Source organism: Portunus trituberculatus, chromosome 31 (assembly GCF_017591435.1).
Source record: "Portunus trituberculatus isolate SZX2019 chromosome 31, ASM1759143v1, whole genome shotgun sequence".
NCBI classification, from domain to species: domain Eukaryota; kingdom Metazoa; phylum Arthropoda; class Malacostraca; order Decapoda; family Portunidae; genus Portunus; species Portunus trituberculatus.
Genome location: NC_059285.1, coordinates 13,606,278 through 13,631,277, shown reverse-complemented (window position 1 = coordinate 13,631,277; position 25,000 = coordinate 13,606,278). Strand labels below are relative to the sequence as shown.

The 25,000-nt window shown below is 44.4% G+C and overlaps 2 protein-coding genes across 3 annotated transcripts in view; one reads left to right on the top strand and one right to left on the bottom strand.

The window, feature by feature from the left end:
• LOC123511179 (arrestin domain-containing protein 2-like) overlaps positions 1 to 20,811 on the top strand; it is an 87,899-nt gene extending 67,088 nt beyond the window's left edge. For both annotated transcript variants that reach the window (XM_045266838.1, XM_045266839.1), the window contains exons 3-9: positions 6,823 to 6,945; positions 11,056 to 11,186; positions 12,307 to 12,402; positions 13,048 to 13,227; positions 15,096 to 15,293; positions 15,639 to 15,753; positions 16,914 to 20,811. In XM_045266838.1, coding sequence (XP_045122773.1) covers positions 6,823 to 6,945; positions 11,056 to 11,186; positions 12,307 to 12,402; positions 13,048 to 13,227; positions 15,096 to 15,293; positions 15,639 to 15,753; positions 16,914 to 17,209 — 1,139 coding nt within the window. In that variant the 3' untranslated portion in view covers positions 17,210 to 20,811. The remainder of the gene's footprint in view (positions 1 to 6,822; positions 6,946 to 11,055; positions 11,187 to 12,306; positions 12,403 to 13,047; positions 13,228 to 15,095; positions 15,294 to 15,638; positions 15,754 to 16,913) is intronic.
• Positions 20,812 to 24,823: 4,012 nt separating this feature from the next.
• Positions 24,824 to 25,000, bottom strand: part of LOC123511180 (elongation factor 1-beta-like) — a 5,132-nt gene continuing 4,955 nt past the window's right edge. Inside the window, exon 4 of the mRNA XM_045266840.1 lies at positions 24,824 to 25,000. This exon is cut by the window's right edge and continues 121 nt beyond it. Within this exon, the coding sequence (XP_045122775.1) occupies positions 24,967 to 25,000 (34 nt within the window). The 3' untranslated portion in view covers positions 24,824 to 24,966.

Here is a 25,000-nt window from a genome sequence, read left to right as displayed (position 1 = left end):
AGAGAGAGAGAGAGAGAGAGAGAGAGAGAGAGACAGACAGACAGACAGACAGACAGACAGACAGACAGACAGACAGACAGACAGACAGACAGACAGACAGACAGACAGACAGATAACGCACGTAGCAACAATAACTAAAGCAAAAACAACAACAACAACAACAACAACAAGAATAGGAGGAGGAGGAGGAGGAGGAGGAGGAGGAGGAGGAGGAGGAGGAGGAGGAGGAAGAGGAGGAGGAGGAAATTAAGGAAGTCATTAAGAGGGGGAGGATGAAAGACACTGATTGAATATAGACGGGCTCCTGTGTGTGTGTGTGTGTGTGTGTGTGTGTGTGTGTGTGTGTGTGTGTGTGTGTGTGTGTGTGTGTGTGTGTGTGTGTGTGTGTGTGTGTGTGTGTGTGTGTGTGTGAGAGAGTGAGAGAGAGAGAGAGAGAGAGAGAGAGAGAGAGAGAGAGAGAGAGAGAGAACAGATAAATAGATGGATAAATGAGTAGAAAGATACGTGGATACATAAAAAAAGGGAAGTATCTGTATCGCAGTTCAAACACACACACACACACACACACACACACACACACACACACACACACACACACACACACATCAATATCACTGCTTTCTTTGTGTGTGTGTGTGTGTGTGTGTGTGTGTGTGTGTGTGTGTGTGTGTGTGTGTGTGTGTGTGTGTGTGTGTTTGAACAGCAATATGGATACTTTGCAAGGGATGTTAATAAACGTGCGCTCACTCGCCTAAAACAAACAACTCTCTCTCTCTCTCTCTCTCTCTCTCTCTCTCTCTCTCTCTCTCTCTCTCTCTCTCTCTCTCATCATCACCTAGCAACCTTCAGGGCACAGTGATTATTAACGAGAGAAATATGATAACACCTTACGCTTCCTCCTCCTCCTCCTCCTCCTCCTCCTCCTCCTCCTCCTCCTCCTCCTCCTCCTCCTCCTCCTCCTCCTCCTCCTCCTCCTCCTCCTCCTCCTCCTCCTCCTCCTCCTCCTCCTCCTCGCTCGCTCATCTCCTCTCAGATTCACGTTTTCTCCACCTGTCAATATTTCCTTCCCCTTTCCCTTTTCCCTTCTGCCTCTCATTGGTGTGGCTGTCCTTTGTCGAGTCGAGGGGCACTGTCAGAGGGTGTTTGCGTAGACTCATACACGCAGGGAGGAAGGAAAATGAAAAGGGCTGTCGGTTTAAGCCCTTCTGTACCGTGGCGCGTTTCCATATTCATTCTGCTTACTATTTGGTGGTGTTATACAGCTTCAGAATCTCATGTGGGGGGTTAAAATAGTGAAGCTTCTGGCCATTGATCTTCTGACCTCCATAGGCACTTACTAATGTATGTTAAATCGTCTAGTTGTGTCCAATATTCAAGGTAGAAAGGAGTTATGCTTTTGCTATGCTACGAAATTGTTTGAAAGACTTTATATCTTTTTTTCTCTGTGTCTTTCTCCTTTTAGTCGCCCTCTGCCTCCTTCTCCATCTCCTCTTCTTCTTAATCCTTCTCCTCCTTCTCCTCCTCCTCCCCTCCTCCTCTTCTTCTTCTTCTTCTTCTTCTTCCTCCTCCTCCTCCTCCTCCGCTTACTCTTCTTTTTTCTTCTTGTTCTCTCTCTCTCTCTCTCTCTCTCTCTCTCTCTCTCTCTCTCTCTCTCTCTCTCTCTCTCTCTCTCTCAGCTATCCAGGGAAGCTAAAGTATGTAAATAAGGTTCTTAAAGGTTGTATTGCCTAATTAGAGAGAGAGAGAGAGAGAGAGAGAGAGAGAGAGAGAGAGAGAGAGAGAGAGGCTTAACGTCAATATTTCATTTGAACATGGACGTAATTTTCTTTCTCTTTTAGCCTCTGCGTCTTATTCACTCCATGTTTTCTCTCTCTCTCTCTCTCTCTCTCTCTCTCTCTCTCTCTCTCTCTCTCTCTCTCTCTCTCTCTCTCTCTTCTGGGAATTACATTATGAGTTGGCAATCTTTTTATTTATTCTTGTGTTTTCCTTTTTACGTTTTTTTTTCTAATATTTTTTCCTTTTTCTTTTTATTTTTGCTAATTTGTTTGTGCCTTGTGGTTTGTTTCCTCAACATGTGAGCAAATGGAAACATGGAGCTTGGAGTTACATTTTTTTTTTTCTCCTTGTCTTTTATAACGCACTTTTTCCTCCCTCCCTTTCTTCTTTCCTTCCTTCCTTCCTTCCTTCCTTCCTTCCTTCCTTCCTTCTTCAGTGTTTTAATAATGAAAGTCACCCTCCCTCATCTTTCTTTCCCTCCTCCGTTTCATCTTTCTGTCTTTTTTGTAATTTCCTTATTCTCTTCCTTCTTTCCTTCATTCCTTCCTTCTTTCCTCCCTCTCTTCCTTCTTTCCTCCTTCCTTCCTTCCTTCCTTCCTTCCTTCTTTCTTCCTTCTTCAGTGTCTTAATAATGAAAGTCACCACGAGTCATCTTTCTTTCCCCTCCTCCGTTTCATCTTTCTGTCTTTTGTAATTAACTTATTCTCAAGCTTCTATATACAATCTTTTTCCAGTCTCTCTCTCTCTCTCTCTCTCTCTCTCTCTCTCTCTCTCTCTCTCTCTCTCTCTCTCTCTCTTCTCTCTCTCTATTCTTCTCTCTATATTTATTTTTCTCTTCTTTTTTCTCTCTCTCTCTCTCTCTCTCTCTCTCTCTCTCTCTCTCTCTCTCTCTCTCTCTCTCTCTCTCTCTCTCTCTCTCTGTGTGTGTGTGTGTGTGTGTGTGTGTGTGTGTGTGTGTGTGTGTGTGTGTGTGTGTGTGTGTGTGTGTGTGTGTGTGTGTGTCTAAATTTCCGGTGTTATTTTAGTGGGAGGTGAGAAGCGAGCTGATTGACTATTGTATGAGGGAGAGGGCGCGCGTCGCCAATCACAACTCGGCGCCGGGGATGTCGTAGGCCTGCACCAATAGGCCGTGATGAGCCTCGCCGCCAACAAATTGCCCATCATTACCTAATTAGCCACAATTCTCCAAAGTGTCTGTCTGTCCGTTTGTCTGACTCTTGCCTGGTATGTCTCTGATGATTTCTCTCTCTCTCTCTCTCTCTCTCTCTCTCTCTCTCTCTCTCTCTCTCTCTCTCTGTCTCTGTCTAGCGTGTGTCTGTGTGTGTCTGTCTGTCCGTTTGTCTGACTCTTGCCTAGTGTGTGTCTGATTATTATTCTTTTCTCTCTCTCTGTCTGTCTCGCGTGTGTCTGTCTGTTCGTTTGTCTGAATCTTGCCTGGTGTGTTTGATTTTTTTTCTCTCTCTATCTGTCTCGCGTGTGTCTGTGTGTGTCTGTTTGTCTGTCTGTTTCTCTCTGCTTGTCTGTCACGACCTCTGAAAGTGTTTGTTTGTATGTATGTATGTATGTATATCTGTGTGTCTGTCTGTTTTATCTTTAGTTCCCGTGTCTGTCTTTATCTGTGTATGTCTCAACTTCACCAGTGCGTCTTTCTGCTCGTCTGTCTGTCTGTCTGTCTGTCTGTCTGTCTGTCTGTCTGTCTCAACCTCCAGTTTCGTATCTTTTTTAATTACTTGTCTTTCTTTTATTCTATTCATGCACTTGTGTTTGTGAAGCAGTCAATTTTTTTTTTTTTTTTTTGTCTATTAGTGCTCTCTCTCTCTCTCTCTCTCTCTCTCTCTCTCTCTCTCTCTCTCTCTCTCTCTCTCTCTCTCTAACCTGCTATTACTTCCCTTCTTCCTCCCTGCTTCCCTCCTCCCCTCTTCTTCCATTCCATTAAGTTCTTTCACGGTCGTCTCTCGCTTTACTCAATCTCCTTCCCTCATGCCGTGCTCAGAGAGAGAGAGAGAGAGAGAGAGAGAGAGAGAGAGAGAGAGAGAGAGAGAGAGAGAGAGAGACTATCACTCATCATCAATAACAAGGTCATTACCATAGTTACTGATATATTCAGTGCTCGCTCTCGCTCTCGCTCCCTCTCATTCAAAATATACCCAGGTAACTCAAGGTGCAGAGTGGGAAACGTGCTTCAGTTTTCTTCAGTGCTTCATGCAGCGTTGCTCAGTTTATGCAGTAGATATGAATGGTGGCAGCTCACGTGGATCCACCCCGCCCCACCTCGTCCCGACCCGCCCCACCCACTGCAACCCTGACTATTCCTTAGCCACACGCCGCGAAGTATACGAAGCATCTCCCAATTCTGCATGGAAGCGTGGGTGCCCGTCACACTTTTCTAATGGAAGAGGGATGCTAACAAGGGCAACAAAAAGCATAACAAGTAAAGGCCCACTTGTTTGCCAGTTCTCTATATGATTAGTCGAGTTAGCCAAAAGTCTGTCTGAGACGAATGTCTTGAAATCTCTCTCTCAAAAGAAGTTAAGTCGTAGGAAGATGGAAATACAGAAGCAGGCAGGGAGTTCCAGAGTTTACCAGAGAAAGGTATAAATGATTGAGGTAGGTCAGGTTAGATTGGGTTAGGATAGTTTGTCAAGACACCTGTGTGTGGGAATCGCAATGAGAGTTTCCGAGGTATATCTTGTAGCTTATATAGTTTCGGAAGTGTATACAGTACGTAGAGGTGGTCATCATCACAGGCAACCGCAGCGTCGTATTTAGAAACCCTCACGACAACCATTTTTAAGACCCACAGAAACAATTAGCCGAGTTATAGAGTATTTGTCCTGTTGGTAATGCAGAAACCTTGTTAACATGACACTAATATTACAGAAATACCCTTAAAAATCCGTGTTACTTCAACTAGAGCCGTTGGAAAATAGTGGAAAGGCGCAGGAGTGTTTTACAATATATAGGCCTTACTCGAACAGAATTCAGAAAAACGCTGTCAGGAAGATGAGGTCGCCAGATTTGTATTCCATTTCTTTGATCTCTTCTTTTTTTTATTTCCAATTCGTTTATTATATCTTATTATCTCATTTACTTTTAATGTATGAGAGGAACTAGACAAGGGCAACAAAAGAGCCAGTGGAAAAGAAAGTTGTGTCGGTGCATTGTAAACGTCCATCAGCTCAGCAACAGACGGCCCGCTGCTATTCAGATGCCACTCATGTGCACGTAAGCGCCAGCCAGCCACGAAGATCAAGGGCATGGGTGTGCTGTGAGCTGACTTATTCACCACTGACAGGCTGGCGCGTCTGTCGGCTCACACACCGCACATTTGCCTGCCAGCTAGCCAGCCCGGAAGCAACCTCTCCTCGCAGACCGTCTTCTCTCGGCCACGTCTACTCTAAAATGGCTCCTGGATTGTAGTTTATTGATAACGTAATTGATCTGATGTGAATAATACTTCATTTCTGTTGATCAACGCTCTTATTACAAAGATAGCTCACGGTTTTCCTCAAGACCTACCACCACGCATTCCCTGGGACACTATTCAAACCGAGACCTATGAGCCAATTTAGAGTCAACACACTATAAAATATCTAAACATTACGACCATTTTTCCGTTTATTTAAGTTTTTTCTAGTTTTAGCAATCTTTGTTTCCTTCTTCTTTTACACAATATTTGTTTACACCATGCTTACAAGTCCGTATATATCGTGTGAAATTATAAATATCTGTGTCTCAAACATGCTTTTCAAAGTACAGCTGGTTCTCATAATTACCAACACACAAGTCTATGGTGGCCCCGCGGTGAGACACCTGCGCCCGGAAATTAAGAACCCACCGTCAACCTGTCCACTATTTCTCTAATTTTTCTTCACCGCGCTGTCTTGACAGTTTGGGGCCCCTGTGGAGGGAATTTTTTTGCTGTTTCAGCAGCCAACTGCCGGAAGAAACTGTTGCAGCCTCACCAGCGCAGCCTGGACGAGGAGCCTTTGTGCTCATGTCTTACTCATATTGCACGCTGCTGTTCTTGTTACCATACGTGGTGATTCGCCACTGTGTAGCCGATGTCACTGTGTTTGTTTTTCTTTTGTCTTCAGTTCCGCGCATCACCTTTCCATGTCTTGTGACGCAATACTGTACGCACCCAAAGCGCCAGCAGGTCAGGGCTCAAAATCCCCACCCAACACCTATCCTTACTGAGTTTGGATGGCAGCCCTGTCACTGTTTGGTTTAGTTATACATACTAAAACATGAATGGAGTAGGAATTTTCGAACTTCAAACAAGAAAATAAAATTCTCTTCTGTACATGACCCCTTCATCTCTCTCTCTCTCTCTCTCTCTCTCTCTCTCTCTCTCTCTCTCTCTCTCTCTCTCTCTCTCTCTCTTATGATCCCCTTTCCAAGCACTCATGTCACAGTAATGCTCTTCACTACAGGTTTTCATGAGTGCACCAATACCACACCAGCTTTCATAGTAGTTTCCAGATGTCTCCTCTCCTGTCGCCTCGCTCAGAAAATCCATTTCCACAACAAACAGTCTTCTTAGTGATATAATAATATATAGTGTCACACACACACACACACACTAGCTGAGCGACTGTCTCTCTCTCTCTCTCTCTCTCTCTCTCTCTCTCTCTCTCTCTCTAAGGTCATGGTTTGTTGTCATGCACATACGAGTCTCCTCCATTTGTTTCTATCCCTTGTATCTCCTTCTGCGCCTCCCAACATTTGCAGGTCTACCCCAATTTCATCCTTACATACCATTCTCTGGCTTCTCGATCTTCTTCCCTCGAATGTTATCCCTCAGGCTTCCTTAATAAGTTCCTGAGTGGTCTTCTCTTCCTACTATGTCCTCAAACCGTTTAATTTCTTTTATCTTCTCATTCCTTAATGCATTCCACTCCTGCTCTCCTTCCCCATCTTTATCAATTCGTAGATGTTCTTTGAGTGATGTCCCCTCAATATCACCATCTCTGTTCATTATAGCTTCCTTTCTTCTGTTGTTGTTAGTGTGTGCAGCTCACTAACGTTCTCCCCTCTCGACAGCCATCCGGGTGGTGCTGAGAGGAAAGGTGCACGCCGAGTGGAAGGTGGTCGTGTCAGGAGACCGGCGGACTGTGAAGGATGACCAGTACTTCATCGACGACCGCACTACTATATGGGGCAAAGGTGAGCTCTCTCTCTCTCTCTCTCTCTCTCTCTCTCTCTCTTGACCACGCTCGTAATCTTAATATAACCGTCGCAATCTTGTCCATTGATTCATAGTCTTCGTATCGCCTCGTAAAATTATTCTCATTGCCTCATCATTTCTCCTGAATTGCGCGATCACCACATCAGCGCTTCTCCCGCGGCTGCTCACTCAACAAACTCACTAACCCTCTTAAAGCCTCGCACATCTCACAGTTAAGAGCTCAAACACAGCCTCAGCAGCGCCTCTTCTCCCCATCCTTCACTCTTCGGCATCTTGCACCCATAACGTCTAGTCCGCAATGTAGGACGCCGCTCGTTGCCAAAGGGTTGTCTCATCACTCCCTTCACACGCTGCGCATACACGGCTCTCCCTGGGCCAGCCTCATGGTCCTCACAGCCCTCAATGACCACAACACCTCGTAATCTGCCTCATAACACCGCCACAATCTTTATGGTATCTCGTAAATTCCCTCATAGCCCTTAAGTCGTAGCATTAGTGTCCTCTCTCTCTCTCTCTCTCTCTCTCTCTCTCTCTCTCTCTCTCTCTGAATATAATTTTCAGACCGCAGTTTTTTTTTTAATATCTCTAAAAGGACAATAAATTTTCATTCGAGGTCCATTTGATTACATTTATTCCGATCTTCGAAAATCATTTAAATTCTGATAACTTTTTTTCAAAGTTTTCCCCAGAATAAATTTGCATAAAAATTCCAAAGGGAGATAAGTTGAGGTCGTAGTTTCTCTGTGTTCGTGTCGAAGTTAGAAACTGACGGCGACACACATTCAGAGTAGCGAGGGGAAGACGGACGGGAGGGGCGCAAGGGCGTATCCAGCGTGTCTCTACCTACCCCTGCCACAAACCACCTCGTCAATAGAGGCGTGTTCACATTATATGAACTATTGGCAATTGGCTTCATATTAGGAAAAATTACCAATGTGAATTAGAAAAATGGTTTACACAAGCAACACTTGATGAAAAAAAAAGAAAAGAAAAACAAGAGATAAAAGACAGAAAGAAGAAAAACAACAACAACAACAATAACAGATCAAAGAAACACTAAGAACAGTCTCCGTACCCAACACCCTCTCCATGCATGACGCCCCTGGAGCCAGCACGGTGCACGGTGCCAAGTATCTTGGTCCCTCTTCATACTGACAGAGGCTTCGTACTGTACATACTGGTGAAAGGAACGATAGTGAACACCAGTGCTCCTCGTGGCATCGCTGTTTTGAAGGCAACGAAGGAGCGGCAGGAGGGTGGGTAGCGACGGTGGCGGTGGTAGTGGAGGGCTGTAAGGGGAAGATGCGATGAGAGGTACTGAACTGAGGCAAAGCACGTCACGAGGTACGGTAAAAAATTCATATCACGTCTGCAGCTTTGGAGAAATTAGATTTTACATTGTTGTTTTTACTCTCTCTCTCTCTCTCTCTCTCTCTCTCTCTCTCTCTCTCTCTCTCCTGGTGATAGCACAAACACAGCGGCCCTCAATGTGCAGGGAAGGGTACAGAAAATATTGGTGTATTCAAATTTAACTCGCGCGCCATGTCGGCAAACATTTCAGTGAGGCGAACACGACCCGCCGGTGGTGCCCGGGCCAGCTGATCGTGTCGCTGTACAGACTGACGCGCCGCATAGAAAAACTTGTATTTTTTCTTCTGCGATCGATTGCCTTGCTCTTCTCCATGGCAGTTATGGCTGCTCGGCTTTCAAAGGGACAAATGAATATTATGGCTCGTGCTAAGCTCACCATCAGCCATTATTAAGTACTCAGAAGAAGGGAAGTAGTGTTCAAAGCCTCGTCTCGTCTGTTTCGATCGCATCTGTGAACCGCTCTTCTTATCGTCTCTCTCTCTCTCTCTCTCTCTCTCTCTCTCTCTCTCTCTCTCTCTCTCTGTTCAGAAAGAAAAGAATAAGAAGAAAAAGTTGCGTGCTCCGCGGCAATAACATGGCAGGCTTCTATTCTGTGGCTCCGGCGCGGGGCTACTGGGTCGATTCCATTCTCCTCTGGCCGCGGGTTGAGTACTGTTGACTCTTGGGCTCAGCCTGAGTATAGAGGACGCCGTAGGGGATGGGCTACTGGATGCCACCGACGGAAAGGCGAAGAGGGTATTTAAGGCCACAGCGTTCACCATTTTTAGTTGCCTCCATAGTGGCTAACTCCTCCTCCTCCTCCTCCTCCTCCTCCTCCTCCTCCTCCGCTTTCTCCCCCTCCTCCTCTTCCTCCTCCTCCTCCTCCTCCTCCTCCTCCTCCTTCTCGTAAGCCAGCCATTCTCACTTTAATTAAACAAACAACCATCTTTGTCTCGTTAGTATTTCCGTGTTTCTCTATAACTGGCTTTGTTACGCATATAATACATTAAACATTGTCGTTTTTCTATTTTCTTCTCCTTCCTCGTAAAGCCAATGATTGACGACTAAGAAGACGAAAAAAATACATAATCCTCTTTATTGGCTTCTGTAGTATGACATAAGCTCTGATTGCCGCCTCTTGTGTGTGTGACGCAGCTTTTTTCTTTTATTTTTTTTTTTTTTATAAAATTATTCCGTCTCCATCCGTGTAATGTTCAGAGGTGATGTGTTGAGAAGTTTGTGGCGTTTGGGTTAGGGGGTTGGGTTAGGAGAGAGAGAGAGAGAGAGAGAGAGAGAGAGAGAGAGAGAGAGAGAGAGAGAGAGAGAGAGAGAGAGCAAGAATAACAACATTGACAAAGGAGGAGGAGTAGAGGAGGAGGAGGAGGAGAAGGGGGGAGGAGGAGGAAGAGGAAGCGAAGGAGATCGTTGTAATAACCGTAATATTAGAACAATATCAAGAATAGCAAAAACAAAGAAGGAAGAAAAAAGTATTCACGTGATTTGCTGCCTCTGTAGTAATAAGAACAGAGAACTTGTTTATAAAGGAAATATTTGAGAAAGTAATGTCCTGGAAAACATAAATAAAACTATTGTCTGTCCATCTTTTTAATTGCTAATGTTTGTGTCTGTGAATTTTATCAAGAAAAGTATCATTGTAATAACCGTAACATTAGAAGAACAACATCAAGAATAGCAAAAACATAAAGGAGGAAGAAAAAGATAATATATGCACGTGATAATAACGTAAACAGATTGTAATAGATGACAAAAGAGGAGGAGGAGGAGGAGGAGGAGGAGGAAGAAGATCATTGTAAGAACCGTAATATTAGAAAAAACAAGATCAAGAATAACAAAAACAAAAAGGAGGAAGAAAAAAAATGCACGTGATAATAACGTAAACAGATTGTAATACTGTAGATGTGACAAATATGACAAATGTTCTTTCATCATTCAAAGATTAATAAATAAACTAATTAAAATAATATTGCACGGTCGTCAATTTATCAACAAATCATTACCCTGCTCTGGAGAACAAGTTAAAACAAATGCGAGTAATAATTCCCAGTGAGTTAACATCTGCAGCTGAGGCTCGGCTCCCGTGTAGGGGTGTGGGTGGGAGGAGTGGCGGTGCATGGGAGGGGCGGAAAGGGAGAGGCGCCCCCGGAATGAAGGTAAACTTTTTATTACGTTTCACACATTTTTGTATACAAGGTAGTTTTTGATTCTTCAGCTGGAATGTTGGCTGAAGTGAGTGTGAAAAAAAGTGTTTTGGTAGGAATGTGAGGACGAGAGGAATGTGAATGAGGGGCATTTTCAATTGTCATCACCTCACACACACACACACACACACACACACACACACACACAGTAGTACTAGTAGTAGTAGTAGTAGTAGTAGTAGTAGTAGTAGTAGTAGTAGTAGTAGTAGTAGTAGTAGTAGTAGTAGTAGTAGTAGTAGTAGTAGTAGTGGTAAGTCTATTGACCACAAAACACCAACAAAATACAAAAAGTTAAAAACCAACAATCATAGTAGGTATCTAAGTAAGCAGAATTTTGTAGTCCATTATATTTTCTAAACACACCAATATACATTTAAGAAACCCATCACACACACACACACACACACACACACACACACACACACACACACACACACACACACACACACACACACACACACACACACACACACACACCTCACCTCACCTAGCTGTTCCCGTCTCACTCTTCACCCGCAGACAAGCCAGAAGGAAACGTGCCCATCTTACCGCGAGGCCACCACACCTTCCCCTTCAGGTTCCTGCTTCCAGAGAGTTCCTTACCGTGCTCCTTTGAAAGTAAAAGTGGAACCATTCGCTACTACATTAAGGTGGGTGCCAGCCAGAGGGAACGTGTGTGTGTGTGTGTGTGTGTGTGTGTGTGTGTGTGTGTGTGTGTGTGTGACGCTAGATCCATCATTTTAAGTTTCAATTTCATAATAAACTCGTATTCTTAACCCTTTCACTACTAAGACACGTTTTCATAGTCATTCTACTTACTATTTGATTTTATACAGCTTTAAAAACTTATGTAGGGATTAAAATAATAAAGACTCTGGCCATTAATCTTCTGGCCCCATAAACCCTTTCTAATGTCAATAAAGTCGTCTAATCATACCCCAAAAAATCAAGGTAAAAATGTGAAGGCGTTAAATACAAAGACAGCTATTTCAAACCCCATGAGTATTTTTCCTTAGTGACGACGCAGGATCCTCGTTAAGCTGTCTGTCACCCTACCCACGAAAAACACCTTGGAAAACACACCCAGTAACTTCCATCACGGCGTGTTAAAACTAACCCAGATAAAACACTGACCTTTGATCTTTAGCACGACTGTCCCCTCACTCCGACGTCCCTCACACCGCCCCCCCCTGTCTCTCTCTCTCTCTCTCTCTCTCTCTCTCTCTCTCTCTCTCTCTCTCTCTCTCGTTCCGTGGCTCGAGAGGACAGCAGTGAAGAAATTCTGGGTGAATCTGAATGTGGCGAGAACTTCAGAGTGGACTGCTATTGAAAGAGAGAGAGAGAGAGAGAGAGAGAGAGAGAGAGAGAGAGAGAGAGAGAGAGAGAGAGAGAGAGAGATGTGTGTGTGTGTGTGTGTGTGTGTGTGTGTGTGTGTGTGTGTGTGTGTGTGTGTGTGACATGATAAATATCGATAACTTCCGTAAACAACAGTCTCTTCTCCGTTCTCTTTTTTTTTTATTGTCTTTCTAATCGTTTTTTCCTCATCTTCTTCCATCTTCTCCTCCTCCTCCTCCTCCTCCTCCTCCTCCTCCTTCTCCTCCTCCTCCTCCTCCTCCTCCTCCTCCTCCTCCTCTTCCTCCTTCTTCTGCTCCTTCACACACTCATACTTCTCTTCCGTCTTCCGCTCTTTCTACTACTTTCTTCCTCCTCCTCCTCACCACCACCACCACCACCTCCTCCTGACGCCCTTCCCCTCCTCCTCCTCCGCAGGTCACGGTGGACATCCCCTACGCCTCGCCGCCGCAGGGGATGAAGTACTTTACCATCATTGGCCCACATATTGACTGCATGGATGAACAGTACCTGGTAAGCCGCCTGTGTGTGTGTGTGTGTGTGTGTGTGTGTGTTCCGTCCCTCTCTGGATCTCTGGCTTTTGTTTTGCGTCCATTTTTTATTTTATTTCTTTTCTTTTCTCTCTAGTTGCCGTTTTCTCTTCTTTTTCTTTCTTTTTTTTTGTTAGTGTGTTTTTCTTATTTTTTCCCCTGTTTCTTTCGTTTTCTTTCTTCCTTTCTCTCTCTCTCTCTCTCTCTCTCTCTCTCTCTCTCTCTCTCTCTCTCTCTCTCTCTCGTGTTTCCTGGAAGAGTATAAGCGCATCACACGGCTCTGCTCGGCTTGGCTTGGTCCGTGGTCTGGTCCGTTCATGGCTGGCTTCTCTCAGTCCCGTCCCTCGCTCACTTTACTCTAGCACTCCTGTTGTCTAATCTCGCCTGCATGCAACACACATCTCTTTTCTCCTCGCCTTTTTCTCCTTTCTGTTCCCCAACATTCGCCCTCAGCCTCCATCTTTCTATCACTTCGTCTCTGAAACACAACACTAGTCTAACCTCCCTCCTGTCTCCCTCCTTTCCCTCCCTCTCTTTCATTCTCAACCTCTCAGTCTCTTCCTCGTTCTCTCTCCTCACGTCTCTGCACAACACAAGGCGCCGTCATCCCCGCCTCCCTTCTTTGCAGAAACCAATGGTCGGGCAGGACAAGCGAGCGTTGTGTTGTCTGTGCTGCAAGCGGGGCCCCGTGTCGCTCAGGACGCAGCTTGAACGTTCCGCCTACGTGTGTGGGGAGAGCATCAAACTGAAGGCAGATATAGACAACCAGAGCGACGAGGAGATTCGACTCAAGCTGAAACTGGTGCAGGTAAGGAAGCAGAATGGACGGCGCAGGGAAGAACAGCGGAGGCGTAGAGACAGAGAGAGAGAAGACTTTTTTTTTTTTTTTACTTATGGAAGAGGGGATCTGACCATACGGGGAAATGAGAGCGAGAGAGAAGAGAGAGAGAAAAAAAAGAGTCCACTAAAGATGCCAGTCCCAAAAGAGTCCTAAAAAAAGAAGAAAAAAAGAAGAAAAAGATTATCCAGAAATTACGCGGAGAAGTGTCTTGAAACTTGCCTCTTGAAGGAGCTTAAGTCATAAGAGGTTAGGAAATATAGAATCAGGCAGAGACTTCCAGAGCTTATCAGCGTTTACCACAGTGCACGGTGATGAAGTGAACTAACCAGTACTTTTAACCCTTTCAATACTGGGACACATTTTTTACTTGAGATTTGTGTACGAACAGACCATTTTATTTACATCAGAAAGAGTCTATGGAGGTCAGAAGAATAATGGCCACAGTCTTCACTATTTAAACTAACCAGTGCTTTTAACCCCTTCAATACTGGGACACATTTTTAACTTGAGATTTGTATACGATTAGACCATTTTATTTACATCAGAAAGAGTCTATAACACACATACTAAAAAAAGAGGTTCACTGGGTTGACAATTCTCTTAAAAGCCACGTTAGCAATCCAAAACTCAGGGACAAATGTCTAGTTGAAAGCAGCCTAGTCCAAACACCGACACGGCTAAGAACACGCAGTCGAGGTAAGGCAAGTACCGAGGCAAGAGGGAAAAAGGAAGAACGGGTAAGTTATGGAATGAAATATGGCGGGAGGAGACAAGGATGACCCAAAACAAAAGGAGTAACAACGACGGGGGAGGAAGTACAAAGAGACAATAGGAGAAGTGGAAAAAGACAGCAGTTATAGAGGGGTATGATATAAGGAAATGCAAGGGAGAAGATAAGAAAAGAATAGAGTAGATTAGAATAAGGAGAAAGGGAAAGACAAACATATGGAAAGAGCGAGGAGGAAACAGCAAGACGTAAATGGCAGAGAGAGAGAGAGAGAGAGAGAAACAAGACACAGGTACAGTACATGGTGAATGAGTGAGCGAGTGATGATGATGATGATGATGATAATGATGATGATGATTATGATGACGAAGACAATGTGGAGGACTAGAAAGATAGGAAAAGAGAATAAATCACAAGAGGAGGAGGAGGAGGAGGAAGAAGAAGAGCAGGAGAAGAGGAGAGGTGTGAATTATGGCAGTTATGGAGAGAGATCGTAAAGTTAGAAGTAGATGGAGGAGGAGGAGGAAGAAGAAGAAGAAGAAGAAGAAGAAGAAGAGTGAAGGAAGAAAGAGATATAGGGCAGAAAAAAGTTTTTTTTTAAGATGCGGATGGAGACGCTGAGATGAAATTAATCTCACACACACACACAATGGAAAACTATATGGTAACACACACACACACACACACACACACACACACACACACACACACACACACACACACACACAAGAGTGCGCGGAAGTTAAATGAGAGGTGTGGTGGCTGCCGGAGACTTATTCCCTCTCACACTATTCCTTTGTGAGATGGGCGGCTGGAGGATCGATAGAGACATAGATTAAAGGGTAGGAGGACAAAGGGAGTAGCCAAGTGAAGGAAGGAAATGATGGCACTGCTGTCCTGGAGGAGTTGGTGGTGGGTGGGCAGCGGGGCGAGGTCACTGGCGGGTGGAGGAGGTCACAACTGAGAGAATGGTGGGAGCAAATCACTGATGACATGACCGAGGGCAGGGATAGAAGACTGAGCACTGGCAGGAAACACAGTCGGGGAACGTTAGCTACAGTAAACACACGAACAATGGACTAACGTGGATCCCTCTTCCCTGCGGCAGTACGTCGAATACTTCATCGACCGCGGGGTGCTGGGGGTGACCAAAGACCTCCAACACCCGGTGCTAGAGTACACAGGCGACCCAGTGGCGGCGGGGACCAGGTGGAAGTTCGACTCCTCTCAAAGCCTGGTGGTGCCCGTCATGCCTCCCACGCTCATTGACGTCTGCCGCCTCCTGCAGATCTACTACGTGCTGAAGGTAAACCCCCCCCCCTTCAAGGCCTCTCTCTCTGCCCCGAGGGAAGGTTACGGCTCATAAAGGCCGCACCTCTATTGCCTCCTTCACTCCATTGTTGGGAGGGTTTAGGTGATGTGTGTGTGTGTGTGTGTGTGTGTGTGTGTGTGTGTGTGTGTGTGTGTGTGTGTGTGTGTGTGTGTGTGTGTGTGTGTGTGTGTGGACTCATTACTATACATAATCTGAGCCACTCTTGACGTAGGGCTTTTGAAACACTCCCCATATCTAATTCTCTCTCTCTCTCTCTCTCTCTCTCTCTCTCTCTCTCTCTCTCTCTCTCTCTCTCTCTCTCTCTCTCTCTCTCTCCAGGTAAACATAGAAATGAGCAAATCAGGGGAGGATCTGCACATGCACTTCCCCATCACCATCGCCACAGTGCCCTTCCGCATCCCGAACTCCACCCAGCAGCCCAACATCACCTACAGTAAGCCAAGCCAACCCCTGTGTGTGTGTGTGTGTGTGTGTGTGTGTGTGTGTGTGTGTGTGTGTGTGTGTGTGTGTGTTTGTTATAGAGTAGTGGTTCTTAACCTTTTCACTACCACGCTCCTTCTAAGAATTTGTCCTTCCCTCCAGACCTCCCTTGCATCTATATTACAATTCCATTCCAGACTTTTAAAGAAAAAGACGATATTCTTCATTTTTTGCTAAACTTGTCATTGTTTGACCATGCTCTCGTTAAGAGAATGACAAATATGATTAGAAATTCTTTTATTTTATACAATGGCTCACTCCCCCCCCTTGGAAATTAATGACGCCCGCGCCCTTCAGATTAAGAACCACTGTTATAGATTCACGTCTCTCTCTCTCTCTCTCTCTCTCTCTCTCTCTCTCTCTCTCTCTCTCTCTCTCTCTCTCTCTCTCTCTCTCTCACTAGTTATAATGAGCTTCGTGATCGCTAACTTTGTCTCAGTGTGCGGTAACTTGGTCGTAGTTCATTTCGCTCCTGGTCTGTTTGGGGGATCAGATAAATTAATCCCATTAAACGTTCAGACTAGATTTTTGCTCCTCTATTACTAGAAAAATTAAAACGTAATCTCCTTAACGTAATCTAATTGTCACTTTTTTATCTTTTCTTTCTTTTTTTCTCTCTCTCTTATCTCATTTCCTTTCCCTCGATTACCTCCTGTCACCTTCCCTCCCTCTTCTCTCCTCTCCTTTCCTCCCCTCCTCCCCACCTCACCCTCTCCAGCCCTCCCCCCACCTTCTTCTTGATTCTAATTAACAACTCTCTCTCCTCTCTTTCCTCTTGCTTGTCTCTTATACTTATCTTTTCACTTCTTTCACTCTTCCTCTTTCTTCCATTTCCTCTCCTGCTGTATCTCTACGCATTCACATTCTTCCTTTCCATAATTTTTCCTGTCTTCTCCCTTACTGATTTTCACTTCATCACCATCATCCTCTCCGTTTTCCTATTTTCTTCCTTCCGTCGTTGTATTTGCTTCTCTGTGTTGCCTGTCTTTCTATTCATTCGCTCTCTTCATAACGCTCTTTGCCTCTGTCTGTCCATCTCTCTACCGTTCTGTACTTTGCTTATCATTTCACTTCTCTAATACCTTCTCCCTCATTCCCCTTCCTTTGTCCCAGGTGTGTGCTGTGACCACGTGGAAGGAGGCATGTACACTGGGCCCGAATTCCAGCTCGGCCAGGTGTACGACGGAGGCTGTGACAGTAACCCCGAGTCAGTGCTGCTTTACCGGCCCGTGTACGTGTGCATACCCAACCCCAAGCTGCTCAACACTCCAGCTGCTCGTGCTCGCCTACTGGTGGATCCTCAACAGCAGCAACAACAGCAGGATGGCAGTAGTAGTAGCGGAGGGAAGAAAAACACCAAGAAAACATCCACAGTTCCGCAGGAGTCTGATAAAACCTCGACTATGTGATTTCGGAAGAGATACGACCGTGGTGGTGATGGTGGTAGTGTTGCTGGTGGTGCCACTGCTGGGGTGAGGTGTTCCCGTGGTGGTGGACAGCGCTAGAGTGTGCTGAGTGGCTGAGTGACAGTGTGGGAGGTGAAAGGAGGGGAATGTGACGCAGTGGTGATGTGAGTGTTAGTGGTGGTGACTGTCTAGAGCTCGTATTCCCAAACCCTTCTGTGCTTCACCTCCACTATTTTAAAAAGGCCTTTTTCAAATCTACATGAGTTTTTAAAGGTGTTTTTTATGGTTTTAGAGGCAGAGTGATAAGATTTCTACATTATTAACTGGAGAAATACTCTTCAAAACCCCACTAATCATCTCTGTGGCCTTGAAGATATAGTCGTGGTGAGAGATCAAAGCGTTTCTGAATACTGACCTAGGTATCACATGAGGAGCAACTTAGGAATACCGTGGTAAGTTGAGCAGGGAGAGTGACATGGAAGATTGTGAAGTCTGGCCCTGCGCGATGAGAAGGTGACGGTGTGAGGAACAGTGGTGGTGTATGGTGATCTGTTGGCAATGAGAGGAAATGACTCGCTCACTAGCCAGCTACGTAAACAGCATCAAACTATACGCAAGGTTTTTTTGTTTAATCACACACACACACACACACACACACACACACACACACACACACACACACACAGTCTAGCGTAAAAGAAAATCAAGAAAATTCAAATAAAGTGAAGGCGGGAAGTTTCTGTGATTACCAAGAAGGCGACCGACAGAGACACAGAAAGGGAAGCACGATAATGTTAGCCAATGACAAGCTGAGTTCCAGAGCATCAGCCAATCCCAGGACCCCTTACTGAAGCTGCGGCCTACTACAGGATACTAGGACAGATTTTTACCTTGAGATTTGTGTACGACTAGACCGTTTTATTGACATTAAGAAGGGTCTATGGAGGTCAGAAGATTGATGGCCAGAGTCTTCACTATTTTAATCCCCACGTGAATGTCTGAAGCTGTATAAAATCACCAAATAGTAAGCAGAATGAATATGGAAACGCGTCACGGTACTGAAGGGGTTAACCACAAAATAAACATACATACGCTCACATATATACATGCAGGCATACACGCGTACATATATGTGTAAAACGTAAATCCAGGAATAGATTTTATAACTAGTAGAATTATTATATTGTAGATTAAAGCACAAAATAGTTTCATAAGTAATGTTTATATACATATATACATACTATATCTACAGAATATTGTAACTAAGAACAGAGTTATTTAGACAATTTTTACCTAGTGTGTGTGTGTGTGTGTGTGTGTGTGTGTGTGTGTGTGTGTGTGTGTGTGTGAGCGCTGAATATGTTACTACAGAAGCATTATCAAATGTTACAATGTTACTTAAATATGTCATTATAAATAGTTTATCTACCTTCTTGAATGTGATCTATATACATGTTGAGTGTTGCGTCTCTGACTTGACTATATGTTCTCTCTCTCTCTCTCTCTCTCTCTCTCTCTCTCTCTCTCTCTCTCTCTCTGTGTGTGTGTGTGTGTGTGTGTGTGTGTGTGTGTGTGTGTGTGTGTCGGTGATAAGAAGTGCTGCTCTTTACCCAGTATTGTTTGCAGTCTCGAGTATCTACAGATGTACGAGTCACTGAAGTCAAGTTGAACGGCGTCTCTCACAACACTTCACAGTCTTCGAACACAACACCGCACCTGCTGCTCTTCACACTCAAGCTTCACACAACTTGCAGGAGTTGGAGAAGTTGCTGTTGTGCTGATGTAACAAAGGGAAGGCGAATATTTTGTTTTAAAAGGTCTCAAAATCAAAAGAACGACTCTTAAGAAAGTGTGCAAGGAAGGATACTTGAGTGGTCCATACACAAAAGCGGTTAGATGACAGATAGTTCCTTCGTGTTGTGTGAATCGTAGATCGTGTGTCTGTATCTAAGAACATTGCAAAGGTTGATCGTCTTGCCGGGATGAGATACGAGGCGTGATTCGGCCTTGAGTCATCTCACTGAAAACATGAAGGGTGACTGGCTTTAAGTCCTTCTTATACTATGTCACTGTTCTCTTCTTCTTCTTCTTCTTCTTCTTCTTCTTCTTCTTCTTCTTCTTCTTCTTCTTCCTTCTTTCTTTCTTCCCTTCTTTCTTTCTTTCTTTCTTCAAAAAGGAATATCATTATCGACAAGTATTAGTTTTGTGGTTCGTTGCAACAAATGTATTTTGTAATGCTGACGATATGGAGATACAATTTAATCCAGCTTCAGATCAGACACTCCTCCCCAAGTGATGCCACAGAAAGGTCTTGACAGGTACAGTCTGGCAGGAAATATCTTTAGCCCTGTAGTCAGTGGAGGTGTGAAGTAGCGTGGAGTTCACGTGACTGCCTCGTTAGGGTACTCCAATGACAGCATGCACATGGCTAAGGTTTTCCATTTAGTACGTCACGAACTTTCAGAAGACATGAGGCGCCGTGGTTCCAGTGGATCACAACAAATTTTATCGCATATCGATTCCAAAGTTGTCTGGTAATAAAATCCCCATAAAATCATAGATTCTATCTTGATCTTTCCGACTCTTAAATTCATCAACGCATTTGTATGACTTACTGCACTTGTATGGCGGGATGCGGTGATCTTGAAAGAGCGACATTTTATTCAGCTAATTTGATGAACAAGTCAGACCAACAGGTTAGTTTCAAGATTGTGGAAGTGAAGCGTGGCAGGCGTGTGCAGTATGCTTGATTAGAGTAAAACATCAAAAATCGTGTAAAGAATATGGTTGGTATTAAGTAATGTAATACAACTACGACCAGCAGTACGAGTGGTGTCACATCCAGGTCTGGTCTGAGGTGCTTTGCTGAGGCAGCCTCATCAATCCGCACACGGGACGCTCATCATTCTGTATCGGGTTTGCAAACTGTTTATTATTCTTAACATTTAGTGACATCATAAGGGAGTGGATGGTGCAAAATGATGAAAAAAAAAAGTCATTATTGAAGAATCGCACACCAGCTCAGTTGTGAAGTTGACATACATTGACATTTGATATCAGACACAACCTACTCCACATTTCTCTCTCTCTCTCTCTCTCTCTCTGCACAGCTTGTTCTCTCTCCTTCCCCTCTGTGAGCGCGCCACGGGACACGCGTTGGAGGCGCAGCGCCGGGCTTCGCAACACTGCGTTTCGCCGAGTCTTGCAGTGCTGCACCTGGGCACTGTAGCGTCGCAGTGCTGCACCTCGACACTGTAGCATCACAGTGCTGCACCTCAGCACTGTAGCGTCGCAGTGCTGCACCTCGGCACTGCAGCGTCGCTGTTCCTGCCAAAACTCGCGACTTAGCGATTGAATTTTTGCAGTTCTTCTACGTTTACTCCTGTCTTTTTTTCTGATCTAATTATCTATTTAGTTATTTATCATTCCTTTGCCTGTAAGCTTCTTAATATATGTATAGTTAGTTATTCACCTATCAGGACTTTATTCATCTTGAACCTGTTTTTCAACCATTGCATTCCTTTAAGTTTACACACCGAAGATGAAAATATAAGTACAGCCTTTATCGAGAAAAAAGCAAATATATATATATATATATATATATATATATATATATATATATATATATATATATATATATATATATTATGTATTGTCAAAGATTAGGTGGTAGTGGTGTTGGCAGGGATCCTCGTGGTCCTGGCTGTGACCACCTTCAGGGGTTTGTGGTCAGGCTGTCATGTGACGCAATTGTAAGTTTGAAATTTGTAATAAAAATGTACGTATACATAATGGATCGATTCATTTCATGGCCTTATCTAGAGACATTTGTATTGATATAATAAGTCTGTACGATACTTTCATTTATCTCACCATCATTCCTTCTCGTGTGACTTTCCTCTCGCCTCTTCTTTCTCCTACGATTGTAGAGTTCTGTACGGTGACTCACACACACACACACACACACACACACACACACACACACACACACACACACACACACACACACACAAATAGCGTGCCCCGCTGCGCTTCATATCGTTCGTAGATTAATCAGATTTCCCTCCTAGAAAAAGTGACGAAATTTGGATGTTTTATGATTGATATTGGCGCAGTGACAATACTAAACATGTTTACCTGTGTAGAATAATACGAGAGTATTTGTGAATGACAGTGGAACCTCTCATTAAAGGACAGATTGGAGAGGACAGGCTGTCCGTTGATGTAAAACGTTTTGGTGTGAAGTTGTTAAAATAATCAAAATACAAGGAAAAACCAGTATTTCTCCAGAATGAGTACTAATTCACAGCCTTATTACCGTCTCCCACGGGTTAATACTTGACGGGGCAACCCGCGGTGGCTTGCAGGCGGGACTGCACCGCCGGGAGCGAAATGCAGCCACTATTTGTTGAATTGCTGGACCAGCGGGAAACCACTCTGTCGGTCTGATCTGCTGCTTTCCCTATAATTTTCCAGTATCAAATGAGAAACACTAGAGTATCAACCACCCAACTGACAGACACATACAGAGGGCATTGCATGCGGTTTAGCGATTCGTTCAGTCTTTAGGTCTTTATTCTCCCTATCTTCCCTACAAATCCACGCTCATCAGTGGAGCAGTGTCTTGATTTAGCTGCGTCAGGGTGGCAGCAGCAGCAGCAGCAGCAGCAGCGGTAGGCCGGGGTCCGGTGCGTGAACTCAAGGGATCGATATCTGGTGCTCAGTCTACAGATAACAGGTGGGCCGGTCACTCCCATGCAGACCTTTAATTCCCACATTTCATCCATGTGTCACTTAAGGAACAATTGATACAGACTTCGTGACGTTACTGGTTGGGAAAATGTAGTCTACTGCAGGTTTCTCGACGTGTTGCACAGAAAAAGAACTAAGGAAAAAAAAAAAACATGTAACAGTAACCAAAATTAAATTCAGTTACACAGGCTCACTTGTAGACACACACACACACATGCACACGCCACACACACACACACACACACACACCACCGCCACATTTTGGCATTTTGGCTACTATATACTAATAGTTTATCTATCATGTCTATTCTATTATCAATTTATTTTCATATTTTTATCTCATTAATTGTTTCTACCAGATAAATCTCTCTCTCTCTCTCTCTCTCTCTCTCTCTCTCTCTCTCTCTCGATACAAATGTAGGTCAGCCTTCACGGGAAGCAGGCACCCTCCTTCCCACATCAATATCACGGTCTCCTATCTCCCTAGTCCCTGCCACCCTGTCACCCCCCCGTCATTCACCTGAGTCTCTGTCTGTCACCCTGTCACCATGTCTGTCACCCACCATCATCACTTCTCGTCTCCCTCATATCTAGCCTGTCTGCCATTATGAATCTTACTAGCATTTATTCATCATAGTCACATTCACGAACTCTCTCTCTCTCTCTCTCTCTCTCTCTCTCTCTCTCTCTCTCTCTCTCTCTCTCTCTCTCTCATTGTCTCCATGACAACAACCCGCGCATACCCGTTTAAAGTATTTTGCGTCAGCTGATTCGTGTGTGTGTGTGTGTGTGTGTGTGTGTATTCAGGATCCTCTTTTCGAAAAGCTGCGCATAACTTATTACAGTGGAAAGATTGTGCCTTTTCTTCATTATTTGGTGCTGACATCCCACAAGCTGGCATTTTGCACAGGAGCCTCATCCGTTCATATCTGGCAAACGCTTCCTTTATTTATACTGGTTTACGGGGTGGCCGTTCCACTCACACAGCTCTTTAAGACAGGGTAGAGTCAAAGCCATTTTCGTCTTATCAACTCCCCTCCTCTGTCTTGAAACACTCTCACCGCCGTAGTATTGCATCTCTTGCTATCTCCTAACGCTATTTTCACGCTAACTGCTCTTCTAATCTCGCTAACTGCATGCTTCGCCTCTTCCCATGGCCTCGCTGCACAAGACTCTATTTTTACCTCTATTTTGTTCACTCTCTCATGCAAGAGTTACCAATACTCACAAATTTATATACTTTATAGTCTGGGTTTATCGTCATCTCACACAACAGCTTCACCATGGCACCACCACCACCACCTGTCAACTGCTAAGCTAATCACATCTGTTCAATTTGATCACCTTATCTAGTTAGCACAATCACAACCTGGTCAGAAATATTACCCCATCTAACACATTAACTAGCTACACCCACACACTCACGCAGTCAATAAACATTCCTTCCATTAGTAAACACCTACCTACATTCCTGCAGCATCCCACCACCACTACCGTCACCGCCGCTTCCACAGCCTTATAGCTCTCTCTCTCTCTCTCTCTCTCTGCCAGGAAAGATGGAAGGCGCCGTGCTTGCAAGACAGGCTTAACTGGATTAGGGAAAGACTCGAGACAATGAACAATATTAAGAAACACTTAAGGCGCCGCACCGCACCGCACCTACACTCATTGTAAGGACTCTAGTTGAAGTAATATGGGCTTTCAAAGTTTTTTTTTATGGTTCTAGTGACAGATTACCACGATACGTGTTATTAACAGGTAAAAACTGTCTTGAAAACCAGGCTAGTCATCTCTGTGGACTTGCAAACAGTCGTTGTGAAAGAATGAATAATCTTTTAAGACTGTTTTTGTGGTTCTAGACACAGATTAGCAACATTTCCAAATTATCAGCAAGAACACTTGAGAACACGGCTACACATGAGTTTCTTGTTTAGAGTTAGCCAAACACGCCCAGACACGCCCGCCACCAGTGTTCCATCCTCAGCCCTGCCCTGCACACCCCTGCCACCACCCTGCACCTGACCCCCCAACCCTCCCTAATCACTACGCCGCCTATAACAAGTTAATCCCTATCACACCTCATCTCGCACCGCACCGCTACTTAGAGGGGCGCACGGTGCGGTGACGGGCACCCTGAACGGGGCTGCACCTTATGTATTTAAGCCTCCTACTACTTCACTCTACGCTTCTACGTCTGTGAAATACCTTAGAAATGCTGAAACACACTGTAAATTGACGAAAATGTTAAGGATGGGAAGCTAGGAGGGGAGAAAGTATCGTTTGTCTTCACTATACATAGCAAAGTACGCCTGACTAGCTTTGCCGATGAGAGAGAGAGAGAGAGAGAGAGAGAGACACTGGGGTGAGGGAGTGGAGGGCTTAGTAACGCGTCGATTTAGAACAATGGCAAACTTATGATGCATAAAAGATCCAATGAATTGCCAATATCTTACACAAATAGATACTTTTAAGGTCTTGAGTCACATGTAGGCTTACAGCTATGATACAAAGTGGCTGTATTTGGTCAAGTTCTATTAACAAATTATATATTTGTAATGGCTGTTGTCAATGTGTGCACCATTCACTCACAGTTTTAATGTGGTCACTGTGTTTTCATTATTCTTATAACTAATCACTTTTATGGAAATGTACTTTTTACATTGATGAATTTGTGGCAAATTATTTATTTTGTGGTATGAATAGTACACAGAGCACACTCAATGATGTTAAGGGCATTTGCCAGGAACAAGTCTTCCTGCACACACATAATATATACCATGTGCTCACTTCTCACTTACTCATCTACTCCCCATCTTCCCACATGAACAGCTCTTTTAAAGTAGGAGTGAAAGCAAACTACACAAATACAACTTTTCCATGGCTTTACTAAAAACGTTTCCATCTTCCTTTAAAACTATGGAAGAGTTTCCTTGACAACAAGTGGCAGGGACAACAAACTGGCTATGAGGAGAAGGTAGCAGCAGTTGCAGCAGGCTTTCAGATTTGCTCTAGACCTTGTTGAAGGCTGCCACGTCCACACTC